Genomic DNA, 26,783 nt, shown 5'->3' with positions numbered 1-26,783 from the left:
ATCTCAGGTCTAATGATAGAGCCCTCAGATTCTGCAGGCAGAGCTGTAATAGAAAGTCCTTAATAGTAATTTCAGTGGTTGGTAAGCCTCCATTTGGATTCATTCTGCCAAAGCTAAGCTGACAAGAATTAGTCTCCTGGATTAGTTGCTCATTTTCTTTTCCACCACTGTGCAATAACAGCCAGCTGCTTGACCCATTTTGTATTATCGTGGCTTCACATAAAACCATACAGCTGAGAAGGAAACCATTCTGCCCATCGTTCCTATACTAGCACTCCGAATGAATTGTGTCAATTTTGTCCGTTCCCCTGTAATTTATATTGTACATTTTGAGTATTTATCCAGTTCTCTTTTGACAGTTATTCTTGAATCTGTTTCCACGAGCAGATTCAGGTAGAGCATTCCAGAGAATAACAACTTGCTGCATTAAAAAAAATTATCCTGACTTCCCCTCTTCCAATTTTCCTAAATCTGTGCATACAACTTTTCTGCCTCTTTGCACAACCAGTGGGAATGTTCTCCTTCCACCATCACTTGCTCCTTTCTCTCCTTTGGACTTTCTGTGCTCCGAGTACAGGCAACATTTGAGTTCTTCTTGGTTGATTCCGAACAACATGTCTTAACTCATCAAAACACTATGGAGGGAAGGGTAGACAGTTTCATCAGGGCTGATCCTGTCCTTTCCAGCCCTGGGGCACTTAGTGATATTGGAGCAACTCTATCACTGCTACACCATTGATCAACACATACCAGCAATCAAACCCACAAATGGGGGAAAACTGCAGCTGGTGCTATTTAATTTCAATACAAAACGCCTGGAATTGAAAGCTAGTCTCGGCTGGGGTGATCGAGAAAGCAACATCAAATGGTAGGAGGTCTGCCACCCTGACCCACATGTGAGTCCTGACCCACAGTAACTCGTTTGGACTCGTAGCTGCTCTCTGAAATGGCCCTGTTTAGTTCAAGGGCAATTGGGGATGGGCTATACCAATGCTGGCCTTGTCATGTCCCATGAAAGAATAGAACAAAGCTTCCTAATCTATTAGCTTCCAGTTGTGAAGTCTGTTTGTTCCGTGAATCATTGGAGAGGCCTGGGTCTTTTTTCGATGATTAGTATTAAGAGACAAATCCCATTAATCCAGTCCATCCTGCTCTCCTTCCATCCTGTGCAATATGAGTTTCCCCTGGCCCTGATCCACACATGCTCTGAAGACCAGTCAGTGATAAACATCAAGGTGTAGATTAGTGGCCTTGGCGCCACTGCTGGGTCACCACTGTGGAATTCTGTTTCAATTTTAAATGAGTGAAATAATTAAAATCTTTTTGTTTTATTATTTACCATTTAATGACATCAGATTCACAGTGTTACATTACTATCATTGACTGCAGTTGTCAAGGTATACAATTTTACCCCTGTAGCATATTTCGCACTAAAACTCTGGCTATTCTAATGCAAATAGCCAGGTATTGATGAACAGAACTGGAGTCAAATCTTTATAGAGTTTAGATTAGAGTGGTGCTGGAAAAGCACAGCAGTTCAGGCAGCATCCGAGGAGCAGTAAAATCGACGTTTCGGGCAAAAGCCCTTCATCAGGAATACAGGCAGAGTGCCTGAAGGGTGGAAAGATAAATGAGAGGAGGTTGGGGGTGGGGAGAAAGTCTAAACTCTGCTTTCCAGCATCTGCAGTCATTGTTTTTACCTAGTCAAATCTTTATACACTTATACATAAAGAAATGGAAATTATTTATTGTACACTTCCAGCCTGCTCCCACATGTGTTATTTCTTCTAAATTATCCTGTTATGACACTCCACTGGGACTGGTGGGACCAAACACCTGACCCAGAAGTGTTTTTTCTTAAAACCAACGGTAGTTGTTAGGGTCAATGACCCCCAGGGTTACAGGGAAAGTGGATGTGAGCCATGATCCAATTGAATGGCAGAGCAGGCTCAAGGGGGTGAACAGACGACTCTTTCTTATAGTCATTTCAGATTTATTCCTGCTCCCATACATTTAATCACAGGTGTACGTTGCCATTAAATATCCACTGCCTGATTATAATTAAAGACCCAATTAATATATCGTTAACCCCAGGTGCTTGTTAATGTCATTTCCAAATTTTATTTTATCTGGCACATTCTGGTTGAATTCCAGCTGCTTTCCTTGTATTTTGGTCAGCGAACATCAACCTTTCGCACGGTCGTGCCCTCTAACCCCCTCCCTCCACGTGTTTTTCAGTTATTCCCCTCCCTTCCCCTTAGACCTGATATAACTCTGTTTCAGTCCTGCATTTGATCATCCTCCTTCTTGCTCTCCCAACATGCTTCAGAAGTCCCCATCAACTAATTTTTCTTTCTATTTGAGTACAGTTCTGGGCAAGTTCTCCTTTGTTGAGGGGATTCGATCGATATAAATTGCTGCGGTTTTGTCATTGTTGAAGCATGAAGGTCTGTGTTCACACAGGAGGCTCAGTGAAACCTAAATAGACCTCAGGCTTGGTTAACATGTGTCAGGATCAGTAAAGTAAAACAGTTGCTCAGAATTAAGGCTGTCTTAACGTGCTTGACAAGTGTTTTGTTTATGCCGCAGTTACTAATCATTGCAGGAAGTAGCTGTTGAGTTACTAAGCCGCACATTTGGAGAGATGCAGCTGTTATTTATGTTCTTTCCCTTCCAGTTCCTTTTTCTTTGTTTTTATCCAGCCTTTCTCCTTTTCATGGAATACAGACTTTTTGCTATATGCAGGCTTATGGTGTCTCATACAGCTGGTAGTTTATCATGCGTGAATCCTGAGGCGATTAGACTAGAAATGACACCCAAACCTGATGCAGTTTTCATCCAAAGTTCCTACATGTGCATAATTCATCAGAGGTCATCACAAGCATGAGACAAGTGATATTTCCCCTCCTTCACCTCAATTCGACCGATGGACCACAGCCAGAAGAAAAGAACCTTCCCACCACAAAAGTGCCAAAAATGATCATCCCCAGCAAGAGAGAATCTGACTATCTCTCTTTGATGTTTAAAGACATTGCCATTGTTGATCCTTCACCTTGCACATCTTCAGGGATTATCATTGAGCAGACATTTATAATGGCCCAGCTATTCTTTGGATAAAATAGGTCCAAGGCTGGGAATTCAGTGGCATGTAACTCCCTTCCTGTCTCTCCAGCATTGTCCACCATCTACACGTGCGATGGAATATTTTCCACTTGCCTGGATGAGAGCAGCTCCAACAACGTTCATCCACCATGAACATTCCCCCTCATCTACCACCTTCATCCTTCACTCCCTCCACTATAAACATTCACTCCATCCACTACCTTCATCCTTCACTCCCTCCACTATAAACATTCACTCCATCCACTACCTTCATCCTTCACTCCCTCCACTATAAACATTCACTCCATCCACCACCTTCATCCTTCACTCCCTCCACTATAAACATTCACTCCATCCACCACCTTCATCCTTCACTCCCTCCACTATAAACATTCACTCCATCCACCACCTTCATCCTTCACTCCCTCCACTATAAACATTCACTCCATCCACTACCTTCATCCTTCACTCCCTCCACCATGAACATTCCCCCTCATCCACCACCTTCATCCTTCACTCCCTCCACCATGAACATTCACCCCATCCACCACCTTCATCCTTCACTCCCTCCATTATAAACATTCACCCCATCTACCACCTTCATCCTTCACTCCCTCCACTATAAACATTCACTCCATCCACTACCTTCATCCTTCACTCCCTCCACCATGAACATTCACCCCATCCACCACCTTCATCCTTCACTCCCTCCACCATGAACATTCACCCCATCCACCACCTTCATCCTTCACTCCCTCCATTATAAACATTCACCCCATCTACCACCTTCATCCTTCACTCCCTCCACTATAAACATTCACCTCATCCACCACCTTCATCCTTCACTCCCTCCACCATGAACATTCACCCCATCCACCACCTTCATCCTTCACTCCCTCCATTATAAACATTCACCCCATCTACCACCTTCATCCTTCACTCCCTCCACTATAAACATTCACCTCATCCACCACCTTCATCCTTCACTCCCTCCACCATGAACATTCACCCCATCCACCACCTTCATCCTTCACTCCCTCCACCATGAACATTCACCCCATCCACCACCTTCATCCTTCCCTCCCTCCACCATGAACATTCACCCCATCCACCACCTTCATCCTTCACTCCCTCCACCATGAACATTCACCCCATCCACCACCTTCGTCCTTCACTCTCTCCAGCATGAGGACCAGGGCAGCAGGCACGCAGTAACATCTCTGAGCAACTTCGTCTCCAAACCACACATCTTGCTGACTTGGATATATCATTATTCCTTCATTGATGCTGGAACGACATTCTGGAATTCCCTTCCTTCTTAACAGTGAGGGTGCCTGCAGCCGTTGGAGTGCAGCTGTCAAAGAAGGGAGCTCATCACACCCCACCTTCTCAAGGGCAGTTAGATATTAGCAACACCTACTGGTCTCGCCAGTTCAGATTCCTCCTTGCCCCCCACAAATATATGTATAGCACTGTAAATCAAACCAGGGATCATCCAGGCCTGAAGGGTTACCCCCAATGCACAATGTATTTAATACAGAGCCACTGAAGAAGCTGTGAATTGAGCTTCAGTAATTATCTCACTTCAACAGCCTGACATCAATGGTGGGCAAGTTACTGAAGGTCATCCTGAGGGACAGGATTTACATCTATTTGGAAAGGCAAGGACTGATTAGGATTAGACAACGTGGCTTTGTGTATGGGAAATCATGTCTCACAAACTTGATTGAGTTTTTTGAAGAAGTAACGAAAAGGATGAGGCAAAGTGGTGGACTTGATCTGTATGGACTTCAGTAAGGCATTCAACAATGTTCCTCATAGGAGACTGGTTGGCAAGGTTAGCTCACATGGAAATACAGGGAGAGCTAGCCATTTGGACAGAGAACTGGCTTGAAGGTAGAAGACAGAGGGTGATGCTGAAAGATTGCTTTTCAGACTGGAGGCCTATGATCAGTGGTGTGCCACAAGGATCAGTGCTGGGGTCCACTACTTTTTGTCATTTATATAAATGATTTGGATGTGAACATAGGAGGTATAATTAGTAAATTTGCAGATGACACCAAAATTGGAGGTATAGTGGACAGTGAAGAAGGTTACCACAGAGTACAACTGGATCTTGATCAGATGGGCCAGTGTGCTGAGGAGTGGCAGCTGGAGTTTAATTTAAATAAATGTGAGGTGCTGCATTTTGGAAAGGCAAATCAAGGCAGGACTTATATATTTAATGGTAAGGTCCTAGGGAGTGTTGCTGAACAAAGAGACCTTGAACTGCAGTTTCATAATTCCTTGAAAATGGAGTCGCAGGTAGATGGGATAGTGAAGAAGGCATTTGGTATGCTTTTCTTTATTGGTCAGAGTTTTGAACATAGGAATTGGGAGGTCATGTTGCGGCTGTGCAGGACATTGGTTATGCCACTGTTGGAATATTGCGTGCAGTTCTGGTCACCTTCCAATCAGAAGGATGTTGTGAAACATGAAAGGGTCAGAAAAGATTTACAAGGATGTTGCCAGGGTTGGAGGATTTGAGCTATAGGGAGAGGCTGAATAGGCTGGGGCTGTTTTCCTTGTAGCATCAGAGGCTGAGAACTGATCTTATAGTGTTTTATAAAATGAGGGCCATGAATAGCGTAAATAGACAAAGTCTTTTCCCTTGGTTGGGGGAGTATAGAACTAGAGGGTGTAGGTTTAGGGTGAGAGGCGAAAGATCTAAAAGGGACCTAAGGGGCAATTTTTTCATACAGAGCGTGGTGCATGTATGGAATGAGTTGCCAGAAGTGGTGGAGGCTGGTACAATTGCAACATTTAAAAGGCATCTGGATGGGTATATGAATAGGAAGGGTTTAGAGGAATATGCACCAAATGCTGGCAAATGGGACTAGACTAGATTAGAAAAACTGGTCAGCATGCATGAGTTGGACCGAAGGGTCTGTTTCTGTGCTGTACTTCTCTATGACTCTGTGACTACTCTGTCCCTCTACATCACTGCCTTTCCACACTCCCTCTTTCTATTCCATACAGTTATGCTTAGACAATCTCTGTATCAGAGCTATTTTGAATTAGGAAAAACGAAATGCAGTAAAGAAAAACTACCAAGAAAAATTCAAGATGTGATCTCTGATGTCCCAGACTGTAAGTGCACAAGTGGCCCAGTTAGACTGACAGTGAAAATTGTGCAGAATATGTTTCTCCCGTCTTCACTAGTTAGCTGGCCTCTGGTGAGACAGTAATGCAAGGTCTGTAGTTAGTCCCAATGTCCTTTTAGTACAGGAAGTAAATAATCATCCAGGATATTTGTTTCTTCTGACTATCCAGCATAATTCTTACAACGAGGAGAAATGTAAAGAGGGAGAGAGGAAGAACAGCAGGAGAGAAGGAAGGAAGGTATTTCTATATGAATAGTTAATGAGCAGTAGAGATCAGATGAGGAGATTGGTGATTGGCAATGATGCCTTCCCCATTCATCCACAAATGTGCTGTCAGTTGGCATTGATCACCGGGTAAGGTTTGTTTCTCCTTCATTCACAGGATGAGGGTGTCACTGGCTAGGCCAGCATTTATTGCCCATCCCTAATTGCTCATAGTTAACAGTTAACCAGATTGCTGTGGGTCTGGTGTCACACATAGGCCAGACCAGGGCTGGCTGGCAGTTTCCATCCCTGAAAGACATTAGTGAGCCAGATGGGGTTTTCCAACAATTGGCAATGGATTCGTGGTCATCATTAGATTCTTAATTCCAGATTTAGCCCAGATACCTGAGGGTGGCAGCTCACAGTGGAACAGTGAAGCCGACATGGGTCTGCGTGTGTGTGTGTGTGTGTGTGTGTGTGTGTGTGTGTGTGTGTGTGTGTGTGTGTGTGTTGGCCAGAGTTGTTTCTCACATGTATCCTCCCTCTTTATTTTTCAGAAGAGAAGCCAGATTGCTCCAAAGCCAGGTGTGAGGTGCAGTTTTCTCCCCGTTGCCCAGAAGACTCCATCCTGATTGAAGGCTATGCCCCTCCTGGCGAGTGTTGTCCCCTCCCAAGCCGCTGTGTGTGTAATCCAGCTGGCTGCCTCCGGAAGGTCTGTCAGCCCGGCTACCAGAGCATCCTCGTTTCCAAAGCATCGGGAAAGCCAGGAGAATGCTGTGACCTGTATGAATGCAAGAAAGGTTTGGGAAAATAATTACTTACTTTGGTTTCAAGAAATATTACAAGAAAGATGTAAATAAAATGCTGGCTGTATTATATAATTAAGACTTATTGTTTAGCTTTGTGGAAAGGAAACAGAGTCTTTCTAAATATTTATAATATTTAAGTACAGAATGTGTTAAAAAATCTTACGGACTCACCTCCTACGTCAATTTGTAAATTCATATTGTTCCATTATTATAGTGAAGACTGCCTCTGCCTCTGTAAACCTGTAATGTACCCTCTACCAGTGGTGGCGCTATAGCAGCTCAACATTGGCTAGAACCAATTCTATTTCTTGGCTTCCAAAATTGATGTGACTTGGATCAGAGTGTTCTGTGAGGATATAAATAGATTGTATATCATATCTGTATAATACATAAATAGGCTTTAAAATGGGGACTTAGTTATATCTGCACACTATAGTGTAATTATCTTCTATTCACTATCTCCCTTTCACCAAATCATTCCTTGCTGACTTTTAGCAGTGGTGTAGGTGGACTAACATCCGAATGGATTCAATTGAAATGAAAATGGAGGCATAAAATACATCCAATGTGGTATTGCCTCAATTTACACAATTGTCCAAGGTCATGATTATGCAGAATTCCTGTGTATAAGCATCTTACCCTTTACATATATATTTCAAAATTCCAGAAGAATGGGAAAAGAAAAGTGAGAATAACAGCCATTTAATATTTTTTATTTCACTCTCTCTTGGAACCTGATGTTCACATGTCAATTCTGGTCAATAAAACTCCCTCACCAATGGCTATTCTCCTCTGATTGACCTCAAGTGTATTGTGGTTTCCAGCCCTGAAGAGGACAAAGTCAGCTTACATCACACTGTCACCTTAATGTCGTATGAAGAATTTTGCCACTAAAGATGAGGCACCTAGGGGAACTCAAAAGAAATTGTTGGGTATTAGCATGGTGTGTGGCATGATGCTCAAAGTAATTAAGGATCTTCTGCCTTATGAGATCCATAAATACATCATGAGGAAAAAAACTCCTTTTTTAGTGATTCACCAGTGTTCAGTCCCATGAAATGCAGGAGTTGACCATTCAATCCATTAAGCCTGCTTGTGGTTGCTTTGTATCTCAACTTGCTTTGATTATTATCCATTAATGCCGTTCCCTGACAAAAACAAAATTGAAACTTTCAGTTGAGTCTCCTGCCTCAAAAGGTTTTGGGGGGAAAAGGTTCCAGACATGCTCTTCCTTTCTATAGTAAAGTGCTTCCTGGCATCATCCCTGAGTGGCCTGTTTTTAATGTTATGCATCCTTTATTCTGGACTCTCTGAATTGTATCTCTCTACTTAGTCTATTAAACTTAATATTTCCACCTCACATCAGTGCTAATTCAAACTCAAATATGCGACGACAGGCCGCGAGCAAAGAATGGCTGAAGCTGAAGAGGGCAATAAGAGCCAAGGGAGAGAGGGGTGTTGGCTGGGGCGAGAGGAAAAAAAGAGAAAACCCCGTGAACGCAAATTTTGCTTTCTTTTTGCTTTTCTGGGATCCCAGTGCCAGCCGTGGTGTTGCGGAGAGATACTTAGTAGAATCCCAGCTTTACTTCCCCGAAGAGAAGAAATGTTGGTGGGACTGGCCCAAATAGACAAAGTCAAGATTTAAGTTAATGGTAGTCTTGGAGGACCTCATCATCGTTATTTTTGAGACTCCAAATTAATTAATACCTTGAAGTGTGTGATATCTCTGTAAATCAAAATCACAGCAGAAGTCCAGTGTGCCATATTTACCTAATCTTTGCTGGTTAATTTTTTCTGTAAGTCTCTTATTTTATCCTGTTTTATATTCTGTGACTACTGGTTTATTTCTCTCTTTTTCTCTCCCTGCCCATCACTCTCTCTTGGTCTCTTTCTCTCTCTCTATCTCTCTCTCTTTTTCTCTCTCTTTCTCTCTCTCTATCTCTCTCTCTATCTCTCTCTCACACTCATTCTCATTATCTCACTCTGTCTCACTCTCATTTTCTTTCTCTCTCTCATTCTCTCACTGTCTTTCTCTCTCACTCTTATTCTTTCACACTCTCTCTCTATCTCTCGGTCTCTCTCTCTCTTTTTCTCTCTCTCCTGATTTAAAACCCTTCCCACCAACCTCAAGCATTCACTGCTTGGGTTTCGTCACCACGGCCTGGTCCCCATTAAAAATAGCACTAATTTGCCATGAGAACATAAGTATTTTTAGTATCAGTTGGCCCAAACAAACCCAACAACCCTTTTAAGTTCTGATTGAATCCAGCCTCCTGTCTAGTGAGATAAGAACCAGACGTTGTGAAAGTCAGTAGTGTTTTCGTTGTCAACTTGTTTCAGCTGTCATCAGCGATCTGGGAAAAGAGAGATGCTCAATCCACAGTATGTACAGGTGCTGCTGTACTTTTGTTCACAATTCTTCAGATGCCAGCCAGTCTTGGAACTCCCCTACACCTGAGGAAACACAAAACAAGAAGCCTACTTAGCAATAGGTTTCCCCAAGTTTGTCATTTATTTGTTAATATGAGCATCTGGTCTCTGCTGAAAGAACAGAAATCAGACAAGTGAGCATGAAATACTGCAGAGGTTGGAAATCTGAAATAAACTAAAAATGCCCTTATCTAAGGAAAGGTGTACTGATATTGAAGCCAGTCCAGAAAAGATTCACTGAGCAGGTGTCTGCTATGGAAGGACTGTCTTATGAGTTGAGAGTGTGTTGCTGGAAAAACACAGCAGGTCAGGCAGCATCCGAGGAGCAGGAAAATCAATGTTTCGGGTGGGAGCCCTTAATCAAGAATGAGGCTGGGAGCCTCTGGGATGGAGAGATAAATGTTGGGGGGGGAGGGGGGTGGGGCTGGGGAGAAGGTAATTGAGAGTGCAATAGGTGGCTGGAGGTGGGGGTAACGGTGGTAGGTCGGAGAGGAGGGTGGAGCGGATAGGTGGGTAGGAAGATTGACAGGTCGGACAGCTTATGAGGATGGTGCTCAGCTGGAAGGTTGGAACTGAGGTAAGGTGAGGGGGGGAGGGTGAGAGTGTAGAGTGAGCCTGTACTCGTCAGTGTTCAAAAGAATGAGAGGTGATCTTATTGAAACATCCAACATTCTTCAGGGACTTGACAAGGTAGTTGCGGACAGATTGTTCCTCCTTGTGGGAGAGTCCAGGACCAGTGGTTGTAATCTTAGAATAAGGGGTCCTCCATTTAAAGCAGAGTTAAGGAAGAATTTCCTTTCATACAGGTTAGTGCATCGGTGGAATTCATTATTGCACAGGTTGAGGATAGGTTGTTAAGGATATTCAAGGTTGAGACAGCCAGATTTTTAATCAGTGAGAGTTATTGGGAAATGGCAAGAAAGTGGTATTGAAGATTATCAGATCAGCCATGATCTCATTGACTGGTGGAGCAGACTCATTGGGCCAAATGACCTTGTTGTGTTCCAATGTCCAATGGTCTAAGATGATGAAAATACATGGGAAGTAATTCTGGGAGAGAGGAAGAGACAGATTTCGCATTTCAAGCCAATAACCTCTTATCAGAATTTGGAAATTTGGCCAGTTTGAAACTTATGAAAATGGGAGGTGGGAAAAAGAATGAAAGTGAGAGTCTGTGAAGGGAGAGGCTAAATAACAAAAGAATCAGTGGTTGCTGCATGGCAGACAGGAATGGTCATGATAAATATTAGGAAACAAAATGGAGCTGTCAAGGAGGTGTGAGTGGCAGAATGGTGCACAGCAACTATCTGAAAGAGAGAAAAAACAAGAAAATAACAAATTTAAACCAAGATGGGCGGCACAGTGGCTCAGTGGTTAGCATTGCTGCCTCACAGCACTAGGGTCCCAGGTTCGATTCCAGCCTCGGGTGACTGTCTGTGTGGAGTTTGCACATTCTCCCTGTGTCTGCGTGGGTTTCCTCTGGGGGCTCCGGTTTCCTCCCGCAGTCCAAAGATGTGCAGGTCAGGTGAATTGGCCATGCTAAATTGCCCATAGTGTTACGTGCATTAGTCAGAGGGAAATGGGTCTGGGTGGGTTACTCTTTGGAGGGTCAGTGTGGACTTGTTGGGCTGAAGGGCCTGTTTCCACACTGTAGGGAATCCAATCTAATCTAAAACAGTATTGGGGGAGTGGACTCCACAGCCTGAAATTGTTGAACTCAGTGTGGAATTGTGCCGGATTGAAAACTGAGGTGTTGTTCCCTGGGCTTGCGTGAGGTTGGTATTGGAATAATGCAGGAGGCCAGGATCAGAGGAGGTCAGGGTGGGAATTTAGGTCGAGAATAAAAATGACAGGCAACTGATGACCCAGATTTGCAACCCCAAGGAAACCTGAAAGACAAACTGATTTTGTCTTTATAATTTGTTGACAAAATCTAGGCCGTTTACTAGCAAATGAATCAATCCCCGCAAAATCCTCTACCAGTGATCTAGTCACTATCTGCTGTCACACCATATTGTCCAGAGGAACCTGTGCTGTCGCCATTGCTGATGGTTTTCAGCACGTCGAGGGAAACAGCCTACGCTTTCACTCCTATTTAACGCAGGTTGTCATGTGACAGGATTTTCATGAGGAATGTTTTCCCATACAACAGGATATTGGATATCAGACCGACCTAAGGGCTTAATTTCCTTAGACTTAACTGGATATGGCTTACTTTGTCATGCTATCGCATGTCAGCTACTACTTTTGTCTGTACTGAGCTCCAAAGCATCACATCATGCTGTCACAAAGTCTTCAGATTGGTCTTGTGACAAACCTTACATCTTTTTTATGAAGCACTATACAAGAGTGAACAGGATTGCCTTGAAGGCATTCTTGACCTCCCTCCTCTTCCTCATCTACATGCTGCCTCTTGAGGACATCACCAAACACACTGGGTCACCTTTAACAAGGTAGTTCTGCCTCTCTATCAGCTGCACTATCTCTGTTGCAGCTCATGTACTAAACAGCCCTGGAGGAGGCTTGTTAAACACTAGCCAGACCGAGTCATTCCTGAGCAAATGATCTCCATTCTACACCTAGACCACCATCTCGGGAGAAAGCAGAGTGTTTGCAAACTCTGACTCCTTTTTGATCTAAACTGAGCTTCCAATTCCATGTGATGTCCACCATGAAAAACTGTCTGTTTACCAACCCAACTGACTGTCCCTCCCCATACTGCCTTAGTCCAATTGCTGCTGCTGCTGAAACCCTTATCCAGATGGTTGTCCCCTCTGACTTATTCCAGTGTTCACCTGGACAGACTTTCATCTTCCATCCAAAGTTCTGCTCAACCAAAGCTGTGTGCTCTTTGTTGACACCAATCCCTGACCTCCTTTGGCTCCCAGTTCCTCCTGTTTAAAATCCACTTATGATCTCAAGCCTCTTTCTAAACTTCTCCTGCCCTACAACCCTCTGAGAACTCAATATTTTCCAACGGTGTCTCCTCATGCATTACTCGTTCCTTTAGCAACCACGCCTTCTGATGTCTGAGCTCTGCACTCTGGAATTCCCTCCCTATTCACTCCCTCCCTGCCCTCTTCTATACCAGCCTATGACCCTCCCTCTCACCATAACTCCTCGATTAAAGAGGATCAGGGGAGAGATGGAAATGTGGAATTTGGAACACAAACCAATCAGCTGAAATCTTATTGAATGGTGGAACAGGCTTGATGGGCTGAATGGCCTATTTTCACCCCTAATTTGTCTTAATGTCATGCAGATTATCCATCTCAGGCAAAGAGCTGGGGATGTTTCTCATTATTGAAGATGCCATGCCTGCTGTTGTTAGACCAAACTTGGACTGAAATGCTATTTTGCAATGTTAGTAATAAAACTGTTAGCGTGTTCATGTGATATCCACAGGTTAGATTGCCTTTTAAAAAGCAGATAGAGGAATTTTAAGTGAAACCATGAGCAGCATTTGTTACTAATATCGCGTCACACGATTGCAACCCTTTATGTATTCACAGAGAAATGAGCCTGATCAGCTGACAGTTACTTTCCCAGATTCTCTCTACACAAACACACACACACTCTCTCTCACACACACAAATATACTCAGTCACACACACTCGGTATCGCTCTCTCACACACGTGCTCAATATTGCTCCCTTTGTTACTCACACGCAAGTACGCAGTCCCATGTCATTTCTCTGTCTTTCACATGCATGCACTCACTCACACCTTCGGTATCTCTCTCTCTCTCTCTCTCTCTCACACACACACACACATAGAGTCAGTGTTGTTCTGTCTCACATGTGCGCTCACATACTCAAACACACACGCACTCAAATTATCTTCATCTTTCATCACATATCACTCTCACATACTCAGTATCACTCTCCCTCTGAGTCACACACACTCTCTCTCACAAACACTCACTCACGCACATACATGCGGTAGCACTGTCCTCTCCTGTGTCCCTCGCTCTCTTTCTCACACACACATACACACACACACACCACACACACACACACACACACACACACACACATATTACTTGAACAAGAGATTTTCACAATTTTAAATTTCTCTAGTCTTTCAACTCAATGGAAAGCAAAAAGGCTCCCCATTCAGAGCTCACTTGATAGGAAACGAGAAGGGAGGGCACCAGAAAATAACCTAAAGAACTAATTCACTGTAGTGGTGCCAGTGGAGAACTTTGTCCAAGTTTTATAGCTGTAGTGCCTGTTCCTGGAAGAATAAAATGATTTCACAACAGAAAAAGCCCACCATCTCTGTACTGACTGTTGAGTCAAACTCCCTTGTGGCTCTGTTACATTTTCTCCTCAATCGTCATCCAATTGCCATTGAAAAGCCTCAGTTGAATCCGTGTGCACCCCACTCTCAGGCAGTGCGTCCCAGATCCTGAGCACTAGCTGCATAAAAAAGATTTTCTTCCTGTTACGATTACGTCTGTTACAAATCACCTTAAATTAATACCCTCTGAAATATTCCACCAACAAGAATCCTATCCCCTTATTTACTCAGCTCAAATCCCTCCTGATTTTGAACACCCTGGATTCCCATGGGCTATAGGAGTTTGGAAGATTACACTGTGAATGTGGGAGCATCTAGCAGTTACTGTTTGCTGCTCAATTTTCACCCTGTTCTCAGAAGGCTCTGTTGGAGAAGGTGGTAATACCTAGAGGTTACAGTGAACTCTTGACAACACGCGCTGATTCAATGCATCCTCCATCTGCACGGGTTCATTCCACCTGCTCATCTCTCCAGCTGCGGCCAGAGAATACTTGATATTGACAATTTCATTTTGCCTCTTGCAGTGTATAATGTGGACTGCAGCACAGTGGACTGCCCAGCCATTCAGCCTGTCGTCTGCCCACCCGACAGCTATGAGACCCCGACCCGACTAACTGCTGACGGCTGCTGCACTCTCCCGACACGGTGAGTCTCCTCGCTGGTCCTGACGATGGTGAGGAAGGGTATCCATAACCCCCAGGGATGCGGCAAGTCAACAACGGCATGTTCAGTCACTCCCTTTGTGGAGGTTTTAGCTCTCGTAACTACAAGTTAAGTCGTGATTTTACAGAAGCGCATTGGACAGGAGCTAGTCCTAGACGGAATCACTGATATCTAGAAAAGAGGGATGACCTAATCAAGGTTCTTCTCAGCCTGTCCCCTCATCTGAGGTGTGGTGACCCCAAGGTTAAACTACCACCAGTCATCTCTCTCTCTAATGAGAGGGCAACCCTATTTCTGGTAGGAATATAGTAACTTAATTAATTTAAGATTTGGAGATGTCGGTGTTGGACTGGGGTGTACAAAGTTAAAAATCACACAACACCAGGTTATAGTCCAACAGGTTTAATTGGAAGTACACTAGCTTTCAAAGCGCTGCTCCTTCATCAGGTGATCACCTGATGAAGGAACGGCGCTCAGAAAGCTAGTGTGCTTCCAATCAAACCTGTTGGACTATTACCTGATGTTGTGCGATTCTTAACTAATTAATTTAAGATTTGGATAGGGTAGATGGGGAGATGATACTTCCACTTGTGGGTAAGTCCAATACTAGGGGCTGTAAATTTAAGAAAACAACTCATAAATCCAAAAAGGAATTCAGGAAGACCTCTTCACTCCAGGAATGGTTAGAATGTAGAATGCCTTACCACAAGGAATGGTTAAGATTAGATCATTTAATTGAAAGTGAAATAAACTCCTGAGACTGAAACTAAATAGAAGGGGACATGAACTAAATGCTAACATGAAACAAAGAATTTCAGGTGATCTGAAGCTAAAATGGAAATTGCTGAAGAAACTCAGCAGATCTGGCAGCACCTGTGGAGCGAAAGCAGATTTACCATTTCAAGTCCAGTGAACCTTCTTCAGAGCAGGGTCACTGGACTTGAAACGTTAACAATGACAGGCTGTGGGGTGTGAATGCCGCTTTCTGGGCCAGTATTTATTGCTAATCTCTAGTTGCCCTTGAGAAGGTGGTGGTGAGCTGTTTTATTTTGAACAGCTGCATTCCACATGCTGTAGGTAGGTTGGAGATAGTGAGGGCTGCAGCTGCTGGTAAGTCAGAGTCGATAAGGTGTGGAGCTGGAAAAAGCATAGCAGGTCGTGCAACATCAGAGGAGCCGGAGAGTCGATGTTTCAGGTTGGGCCCTTTCACTGAGTCTTGTTGAAAGGTCCCGATCGGAACTGTTCACTGTCCTGCTCCTCTGATGCTGCTTGACCTGCTTTGCTCTCTCCAGCTCCACACATGCTGTAGATAGACCTACATGCCATTGTAGTTGAAGAAGGGTGGGAGGAATCTGTTCTGAGAATAAATACTGACATGAACTAGATGGCAGACTAGTTTCTGTTTTGTGGACCCAGCGTAATTTGATGAATCCCTGAATCTCAGCCGGGCTGATAATATTGGATTCACACGTAGCCTCAGCGGGTCCTGCCAGCACATTTGACCATTGTCTCTCTCAGGTACATTCATGTCTTAGATCCAGCTGTTCACTCTGTCAGCAGTACCACTCATCATTGCTCACAAAAGGATTCAATAACAATCACACCTCCTGCTCCACTGTTTCTGATAATTTCCTGTTATCCTCATAACCCACTCCTCTGCTTGTAATTGCCTATGATTGTGAAGTGAGGAGCTGTGGTTCATAGAACATAGAACATAGAACATAGAACAATACAGCACAGAACAGGCCCTTCGGCCCACGATGTTGTGCCGAACTTCTAACCTAGATTAAGCACCCATCCATGTACCTATCCAAATGCCGCTTAAAGGTCGCCAATGATTCTGACTCTACCACTCCCATGGGCAGCGCATTCCATGCCCCCACCACTCTCTGGGTAAAGAACCCACCCCTGACATCTCCCCTATACCTTCCACCCTTCACCTTAAATTTATGTCCCCTTGTAACACTCTGTTGTACCCGGGGAAAAAGTTTCTGACTGTCTACTCTATCTATTCCTCTGATCATCTTATAAACCTCTATCAAGTCACCCCTCATCCTTCGCCGTTCCAACGAGAAAAGGCCGAGAACTCTCAACCTATCCTCGTACGACCTACTCTCCATTCCAGGCAACATCCTGGTAAATCTTCTCTGCACCCTCTCCAAAGCTTCCACATCTTTCCTAAAGTGAGGCGACCAGAACTGCACACAGTACTCCAACTGTGGCCTAACCAAAGTCCTGTACAGCTGCAACATCACTTCACGACTCTTGAATTCAATCCCTCTGCTAATGAACGATAATACTCCATAGGCCTTCTTACAAGCTCTATCCACCTGAGTGGCAACCTTCAAAGATCTATGTACATAGACCCCAAGATCCCTCTGTTCCTCCACCTGACTAAGAACCCTACCATCAACCCTGTATTCCGCATTCTTATTTGTTCTTCCAAAATGGACAACCTCACACTTGGCAGGGTTGAACTCCATCTGCCACTCCTCAGCCCAGCTCCTCAGACAAGGTTCATTGTCCTTTCAGAGCTAGATTGGAGTGGTTTATAGCTATTTCACATAAAACCTTTACCAGAATCTTTACAGCCAGAAAAAAGCAGAGGGATCACGTTGTCTCCTTTCCAATCATTCTGTGCTGGATCAAATCCAAATGGCAGAACATAAAGCCAATGCGCACACACAGGCATGCACACACATACACACAGGCACGCGCGCGCGCGCGCGCACACACACACACACACAGACACACACACACATACACACAGGCACACGCGCACACAGATACACACACACATACACACAGGCACGCGCGTGCACACACACATACACACACGCACACAGACACATACACACACACACACACACACACACACACACACACAGCTGGATAGTAAGGCAGCTTCAGGCCAGAGTTGCTTGCTCAGTTACAATATAATGACTGAATGGACTCAGCGCTTGTGGCTTTGTCCTCCTCTTGGGCACCTGCAGTTCTCGCAGTCAAAAGATTCATTTTGTTGTGTCTTGTTTGGGTTCTAGGTGCGAGTGTCTGCTGGGAATCTGTCGTGTCCCTAAGTGTGAGGCTGGCACTGTGCCACGTATCATTTCCCCTGGGGATGGCCTGCCAGGAAGATGCTGCGATCTGTTCGAGTGCATCAATGGTACGTGCAAATATAGTTCAAAATAAAGTTTAAAGCTGCTGTGGGAATGTTTGTAAGAAATGAAAATGGGGAGATGTCTGTGTGTGTGTGTGTGTGTGTGTGTAACTGTGCCTGTGTGTATCGATGCCTGGGTGTGTCTGTGTGTATATGTGTGTGTTTGTGTCTGTGTATCTGTGTATAACGGTGCCTGTGTGTGTGTAAAACTGTGCCTGTGTGTATCGATGCCTGGGTGTGTCTGTGTGTGTATGTGTGTGTTTGTGTCTGTGTATCTGTGTATAACGGTGCCTGTGTGTGTGTGTGTGTCTGTGTGTGTGTTTATCTCTGCCTGTGTGTCTGTGTATGGCATGCACAGGAAAGCCAGACTGAGAAAGATGTCCTGCACAAAGCTGTGGGGGAGGATTCAGAGGTGCTGTGTTGTCAGCCTCGATTGATACCATTTTAGACTAATTAAAAAAGAAGTCTAAACATTGTCCACATCTAAGGATTTGGAAATGCCTTCAGTGATTTTTACTACCTTTGGTTAAAAGCGCACAATCCAGCTTTGAAGCTACACTTTATAGCTTCTTTCACGCTCTTCTGCATAACTTGATTACAGTTTTTATGTATGTTTGAAAAGCCCAATGATATAAAAGAGCTGTTATTAGGATATATCTAACACCGGCTGTGCTCTCTGAAGTTATGAATCATGCTTTTTTCCATTCTTACTTCAGATTTCCTTAAATCATGCACAGTGTGCAACTAAGAAGGCAGGGAGCACCTTGTCTTGTTTTAATGGCAGCCAGGATGTGGGTGACCCTGATAAGGCCACCCATCCCAAGAATGTGCTGATAGGCCTCTTGCTTGAGTCACTGCTATCCTGGTGGTCATGGTGTTCCCTCAGAGGCACTGAGAACTGTGGGGCATTGAACCAACAACCATGGCACAGGGGTGATAAAATTTCAGTGCCAGGATGGCGTGATTTGAGAGGCAATGGCACTATTATTTGTGCCCTTGTTCCCAGGTGTAGAGGGAGACAAGCCTCAGCCACCCACTGTCTGGGAGGTCAAGGCAGGTTTTCCTGCACTTTTTCCACCCAGTTTACTTTGAGGGGGTTTCCACCCCCTCTGTTTTATGGCTATCTCCATTTCCCAAGTTGCTGTCAATAATTCATCAGGGTGCTCAGTTGGACTCACCTTGAGGCGTTGTGGCTTTGACGTTACTGCGCTGCAGCAGAAGGGTTGAAGAATTTTAGTCTTTGTTGCCATGACCTTTGTGGTGTTGTTGATATTGGAGCATGACCATGTCCCATAAACTCTCCTGGCTGGAAACTCATGGCATTGTAAACATTGCTCCACATGGCCAGTATTTGTTGGCCATCTCTAATCACCTGTGAAAGGACAGTGGGAAACCACCTTCCCAAACTAGGGCAATCCAGCTGGTGTCAGCACACATGTAATGCTTCTTGGAAAGGAGGCTTTATTCACTCCATCAGTGTTACGTTTGGCTGCTTCAGTTTTCTGTCCATGTTCCTGTGCTTTATCATTGATCACTCCAGTGCAGACTTTGCGTCAGAATGCTCAAGATGTCAGTCACCCCAGACATTGGCAGAACCCACACTCTCTGCACCCACGCAGACCTGTACCTTCCATTTGAGCTCCTCACTACTAGTTTAACCAGTATATTGTGTATCCCAGAGACTATCCAAGTTCAAGGCAATGTTGTTGCAACTGAGTGATAAGACTGATATTGAATTATTTGTGGAGGATGCAGAAAAGTGCGAATCCAAATGGAAAGAATGTGTTTTGCAAAGTATGAAGGACGCCTCCGACCATAACATTTATTCCTGCTGTTTTATTCACAAATAGTCAACATAGCAGCATTGTGCATCAGCAGGATCCAGCTCCTTAAATATAGCACAATGTTTCGACTTTGATGGAAACTAAATATAGAGAATGCTGCGCTGTATCTTGCTGAAACACTTGGCACCGTGACAACAATGTCTCAAAGGATAAAATGGTCCACTTGACAGCAACAACGTAATTAAATTATGTAGTCAACATTGGAAGAAGGTATTGCTGAAATACATTGAAGCATCTCCGTTGACCCCCCCCTCCCCGTGCCCCCCACAAACAGTGAGCTATTTGCTCTTCCTTCCCTCCACGTGCAATGAAGCGATTTCCCATTTTCAGGAAGCTGTCACAGAGAGCTTTGTAAACCCAGACTTTGGCTCCAATCTGTTTCTACCCGTTTTGCCAATTGAATTGTTTCATCCCAAACAATTTGGATGGAAGGCTTAAGCATGGTTCATGGAGATACTTTTGAAGGTTGCTCAATCTGTCCAGTTCTAGGATCCCTTAACACTGATCTTTTCACCTCCAGAAAGAAGGGGTGAAATAGCCTCCTTTGTTTACATTCCTTTCACTTGTCACTCTCTCCCTCCCTCCCTCACTCTCTCTCTCTCTCTCTCTCTCTCTCCCTCCCTCCCTCGCTCCCTCCCTCACTCTCTCCCTCACTCTCTCTCCCTCCCTCCCTATCTCTCTCTCTCTCTCTCTCTGGCTGACTATAGATCCTGAAATGAAATGAGTTCAGGGCAGCTTCAACCAGATTATAACATGTGCCAATACATTTTGATTACTGTTGCAAGTGGAAAATATTGGATGATAAATGGCTTATTAGACACCTCCCTGGCTTGCAGCACACAATGCGAACAGTGGACAATGGTTCAAAGAAGCTCTTTAGTCATGCTCCTTCCAAGACAATAAGTGTCAAATCCCCCTAGACTGATGCATGCAAAGGCAGTTCCACTGTGGGAATCAGGGAAGATGCAGACAGAGCTTGTGAGTCAACCTTCTTTAGCTTTCTGAACGTGACAATCAACTTGCCACATTCCTACTTGTCAGTAGGTTGTGAGTTAAAGCTTTTGAGATTCCAAGACTCAGCAAAAACGCTTAAAAAATTACGCATGCATTGTCCTCAGTTTTCCATCCATTCCATTCATTGCTTCGTCCAGGAAATCTACCTCAGTGCTCTCTCTCTCTATCAGTTCCTCACAACTATATCAATTTGTTTTACAGTCCAGGTTTTAATTTGTTGCCTCCATCCTTTCTTGCTGTGGTGTGGTTCTGCAGTCAGCAGCAGTCTGCAAGAACTGTCCAAATGTATTAGCCTAACAGTGAATGTTCACCTCGCCATTAAACCCAAGCTTGCCACTTTGTGGCATCATGTACTGGCATGTCCCAGCAGCCGTCATTGGATATTGGTCAGGTGCAGCCACCGGGAATGTTTCCATTTCTCATGTCAGACACCCTTGACTCTGAGTCACTGGGTTGTGGGTGCAGGCCCCATTTGAGTGAACATCTGGGCTGACAGTGCAGAGCTGAGTGGGTGCAACAGGGGGACTGTCCATTGGGGGACAAGTGAAACTCAGGCATTTTATGCCTTCTCTGAGAGTTGCTAAAGATCCCACATCAGTTTTTCAAAGAGCAAGGGGGTTATATCTGCTGTTCTGGCCAATATTTTTCCCTCAAACAATATTACTATCAGAGGAGCCTTCCTCTTTCACCTTTATAAGAGTCCCATCCAAATCAAGGGCTCCGATTATTGCAGCATTTATTCCATAAAGGGAGCAAAGTGCATTGTAACAGAGGCTCATCCGAGACTCCTTCAGCAACAACATCTTTCTTTGACTATTCAACGTCAGTATAGTTGGAGGAAGATTGTCACCTGCTTTCTGATTAGAGATTGTGGACATAACCCACAGACTCAAAGATATAAAAGTAAGGATAAATGAAAGAGGAGGCGAATGCAGTGTTGGAGTTGGGAGAGTTGTGATTAGGATACCTATCTGATGCTTACTTATGTGGCATGCTTCATATGTTTCGAATGATTTAAAATCTCTGCTAAATGTAAGACAGAAAAGTATTGTGCATGTTTGCTAAGCATTCCACAATGTATATAGTCAAAAATAATCTCTTGGCTTATATTATTTGAGCAGACCATTGGAATCGGAGGGATTTTGCATGGTGGTTTGTGGAATGGTTTGGATGCAGGGTAAAGGTAACCAGTCACTCAAGGGTTAAGGTTTGATCTGTGTTATTCTCGGCAGGAGTGGGGGCGGAGAGGGATTCGTGTATTCACAGTCTATTCACAAGAGATTAGCTCCACTCAAAATATTTGCTGCATTGATCTTTTAGTGGGTGGGGTTTGTCTAAGGAAGGGAACCTGCTGAAGTTAGAATCCCCGTGCTTATCCGTGTGCTGCAGAATGGGAGCCAAGTACCTTCCATATATTGTACCAAGCAAACATATCTGGTCATTTTAATATCTGACTCGAAGAGAAAGCAATCTGTCTTAAAATAAATAAAATCTAGTTGAAGAGAGGTTGTTGTGAGCAGTGACCATGAACAACCAGAAGTTTATATTTTGGTTTGTGGCCAGCCCAAGTATAAGTTATATCTATATTTGTCTACAGTTCGTAATGGAACACATTCTACCAGCACGACTTCTTTTAAAAATTAGTTTAGTTTAGAACAGGTGTACATTCTCTTGTGTAAATCTAATAAATGGAGAATAGTAGCATCATGGTTATATTACTGGGCTTGTAATCCAGTCAGCTTGAATTGATGGCCCAAAGATATGAATTCAAATCCCACCACAGCAGCTGGGGAATTTAAATACAGTTGATTAAATAAATCTGGAATAAAAAGCTGGTATCTGTAACACTGACCATGTAGCTACCAGATTGTCATTTTAAAAAAAATCAGCTGGCTCACTGATTTGTTTTTGGGATAGAAAATCTGCTGTCCTTACCCAATCTGGCCGATTTTTGATTCAGAACCCACAGCGATATGGTTGACTGTGACTGTTTTCTGAAAGGGCCACTATGTTGTCAAGAAGGTGACTCACTAGGACAACTAGAGATGACTGGAAAACAACCCCTACACGTGGAAATGACATATGTACATATATAAGTGCATCCAAGTGAGGCTAGTGGCCCTGCAGGGGCTGGAATACATTTTGTCTAGCTGCAATTACATTTTTAATTTAAAATTTTAGTTTTGTTTGATCATTTTGATTTTTGTAACTGTGCCTCTTTTAAGGGGCTGTCGATTTTTGACTTGGTTTAATTTGGTTATCATTTAAATTTGTTTTCACCAAAGAGTTCAGATGTGTGCATCCATCAAGATTTAGAGTGGTGCTGGAAAAGCACAGCAGGTCAGGCAGCATCTGAGGAGCAGGAAAATCAGGCAAAAGCCCTTTCAGCACCACTCTTAATTTTGACACTGATCTCCAGCATCTGCAGTCCTCACTTTTACCTATGTGCACACATCGCCAGTGGGCACTGCAGGAGCTAGAGGGCATTGTCACACACCCCTCAACATAATCACATGTTGATTTGAGTTTCAAAAGTGCAATTTAAATATTTGGTTTTTGTCACAGTGTTCCTCTAAAGGGCTGCCGGTCCTTATTTGGGTTGCATTAGCTTTAATTTAGATTAATTCGGCTTGGTTTTCAAAAGAATATAGTGCATTCTCAGCCAATGTTCACGTGCTCACGCCTGGATTCAAGTGCTCAGGAAGTTCCATGCCATTCTGGGTCATTACCCCAACTCCATGTTCTTACAGCGGGCCTTCGCCAGTGGGACGTTCTGCTCAGTAATGATCAGAAGATGATGCTGAGTTTGGAAATTGCATGCTATCAATGGACAACGCACCCCACAAGAAGTAGGAGCCCGACAGAAAAGCTACTTTTCATGTCAGCAAATAGTGAAGACCTTTTAAAAGATTTGCCCTCGATCACAGCTGTCAGGAACGCCTCACAGCACTTTGTGTGCCATTTGCTTTTCCATGCACACGGGTGATGCACTGGAGGGGTTCAGAAAAAAGTGGAAGGGAATATTAAAAATAAGCATGGCAGAAGATGGAGATCAGAAACAAAATAAAGTGATGAAGAAACTCAGCATCTGTGAAGAGAGAAAAAGGGAAAATGTTTCAAGACCAATCTGACTCTTCTGTAGAATTCTTCTGTTTAACAAAAAGCAGAGGGTGTAGTAATGGTTGCAGATAAGCAGCCATTGGTCTGGAGTAGATGTTAATAGCGAAATAAAGGTCAGCTCTGAGTGAAACCAACACAGAGACACTGCAGGACGGGAAGGAAGAGCAAAATGGAGGAAATGCTGTGATGTCGTTAGACCTCAATGTTAACATAAAACTTCAAATACCTTAGCGGAAAATGAGGTTCCATTCTTCCAACTTGCATTGGGCATCCATGGAACACTGCAGTGAACCTTGGACAGAAATGTGAGCATGAGGACAAGGCAGTGTATTGGAACAGCTGAAGGTCAGAGTCATTCCTTTCAGATGAGTTGGAAGTGTTCCCCAAATTAAGCGATCACCCAGCTTGTACATGGTCTCCGCAGTGTAGAGGAGACAACATTGTGAGCCATAGATTCAGAGAAGGTGGTGGAAAACGCTGCTTCAGAAAGGTGTGCTTGGGGCTTTGGATAATGAGGAAGGAGAAGGTAAAGGGGACAAGTGTCACACCTCCTGCGATTGCATGGGGAGGTGCAAGCAGAGGAGATTCATTGTGGCATAGGGCAGTTCCTTGATGGAGCGGAAGGGGATGAGGTGGTGGCAGTGGTTGAAAATCACATCTGAAGCTCTAACCTTATTTATGCTACAGCCTCCTTTGTCACTGCTCAGGAATTCACAACATAGACAATCAAGGGCAGCATTCAGGTGTAGACAGACAAATCTTGAGATGACAGACATTCCCAGATTCTTGTGGTTTACCAACCTGAACTCATTTCCATATCAGGGCTGGGGCTCCACAATTGAAAGAGTGCAAGTGTTGTTGGCAGGGTTTGAACTGCTCTTCCACTCAATATCATAGTCTCAGCTTCTGTTAGGAAGTGCTCGCAGACATCTGGAGGCCACACATTGAAGCAGCGTGGCTCTGTGCCAATGAATTAAGCTCTTTTTTGGTAGAACTTTGCAATTTCGTCTACAAAAAAAAATTGGCTTAAAGTTTGCATATACTTGTAATGCTTCCCAAATGTTTGTGGGATGATTACTTTGAACTGGTTCCATGATTGTCCCCAGAAAAGGGAAGGAAATTCTTAATACTCTTGCGTGTCAAGATATCTTACCTTCGTCTGAAGGACTCGTTTCATTATCAAAACCTTACTCATGCTTCTGCACAGATTTAACCCTTTAACTCTGACTCCAGTAACCTCAAACCCCATTGGACCTTCTAGTATTGCAGTTTCGCTTCCACTATTTAGAAGTGAACATTGTTCTACAGTACCATTTTTAGTATCATTTATCGTTTCCATTACTTTTCCCTCTTCAGTCTCCCATATTAAACTGTCCTGTTAATCTTGCTGTCCATGCACCAAACTCTCCCAATAGCAATGAGGAAGCATGCAGAATTGAATTCACTTAGCTTTATTGTTACATGTAGAGTCATAGAGTCATAGACATGTACAGTATGGAATCAGACCCTTTGGTCCAACCTGTCCATGCTGACCCGATATCCCAACCCAATCTAGTCCCACCTGCCAGCACCCGACCCGTATCCCTCCAAACCCTTCCTATTCATATACCCATCCAACTGCCTCTTAAAAGTTGCAATTGTACCAGCCTCCACCACTTCCTCTGGCTGCTCATTCCATACACATACCACCCTCTGTGTGAAAAGGTTGCCCCTTAGGTCTCTTTTATATCTTTCCCCTCTCACCTTAAACCTATGTCCTCTAGTTCTGGACTCCCCAACCCCAGGGAAAAGACTTTGCCTATTTATCCTATCCATGCCCCTCTTAATTTTGTAAACCTCTGTAAGGTCACCCCTCAGCCTCCAACACTCCAAGAAAAACAGTCCCAGCCTGTTCAGCCTCTCCCTGTATCTCAGATCCTCCAACCCTGGCAACATCCTTGTAAATCTTTTCTGAAACCTTTCAAGTTTCACAGCATCTTTCTGATAGGAAGGAGACCAGAATTGCATGCAATATTCCAACAGTGGACTAACCAATGACCTGTACAGCCACAACATGACCTCTCAACTCCTGTACTCAATACTCTGACCAATAAAGGAAAGCATACCAAATGCCTTCTTCACTATCCTATTTATCTGCGACTTCACTTTCAAGGAGCTATGAACCTGCATTCCAAGGTCTCTTTGTTCAGCAATACTCCCTAGGACCTTACCATAAATGTACTCAAATAAGGACTGTGAAAAGTTTATATGTCGTCACTTGCAGTGCCATCTTAGGTACAAAGGTGGTGAGGTACAGCTTCTTCAGTGACGAGATCTTAGAAAATAAAGAAATAAAAAGTCCAGCGTTGCAGAAATAGGAAGTTCAGGACAATGGTCTTGCAACCCAGACCACACTGGCAACTAGCCTCCAGTCCGCGCCAGGCTTCACCGTGAGGTTCACAAGGCCAGGAAACCGCTTTGGAATCTCCTCAAAGCTGGGAGACCACGCTGAGGCCATGCGATGCCAAGAGACTGTCACATGTCACCGGAAGACCATCATGACCATGTTGCAAGCTTGATGAACCAGCTAATCTTCTCCTGGCTGGTATGCACTTCCTGGAGTCATTGTGGCACAGCAACAGGCCATTCAGCCCGTCAAGTCCACTCCAGCTTTCTGTTGAAAAATCCAATCGGCTCTATTTCTCTGCTCCCAGCTCTGTAACCCTACATGATTATCTGTCTCTGTTTTCTGTATGTTTATATACAAGTGACTCCTGTCTGGGTGACAGGGAGCTCTTATCACATGGTTCCTGACAGGCCCTGCCCTCACTCCTGTGATTGGTCACCCAATACATCCCACCTTCCTGGCATCCTGCTCTCTCTAACCAATCAAGAACAAACAGACTGGGTGCGAATTGGGATCATTCTCAACTGTCAGTCATGTGGTCTTGGCTCCCCTTTGGCTAACAGACAAAAATGTTCAAAGAAAATGAGAAAATAAAACACAAACAGTTTT

General features: G+C 44.1%; 1 protein-coding gene across 1 annotated transcript in view; it reads left to right on the top strand.

The window, feature by feature from the left end:
- crim1 (cysteine rich transmembrane BMP regulator 1 (chordin-like)) overlaps positions 1–26,783 on the top strand; it is a 211,218-nt gene that overhangs the window by 88,679 nt on the left and 95,756 nt on the right. Inside the window, exons 3-5 of the mRNA XM_072580500.1 lie at positions 7,007–7,249; positions 14,515–14,635; positions 17,695–17,816. Coding sequence (XP_072436601.1) covers positions 7,007–7,249; positions 14,515–14,635; positions 17,695–17,816 — 486 coding nt within the window. The remainder of the gene's footprint in view (positions 1–7,006; positions 7,250–14,514; positions 14,636–17,694; positions 17,817–26,783) is intronic.

This window comes from Chiloscyllium punctatum, chromosome 11 (genome assembly GCF_047496795.1).
Source record: "Chiloscyllium punctatum isolate Juve2018m chromosome 11, sChiPun1.3, whole genome shotgun sequence".
NCBI lineage: Eukaryota > Metazoa > Chordata > Chondrichthyes > Orectolobiformes > Hemiscylliidae > Chiloscyllium > Chiloscyllium punctatum.
The sequence above is the reverse complement of the archived record's forward strand: the minus strand, read 5'-3'. Positions and strand labels throughout refer to the sequence as shown.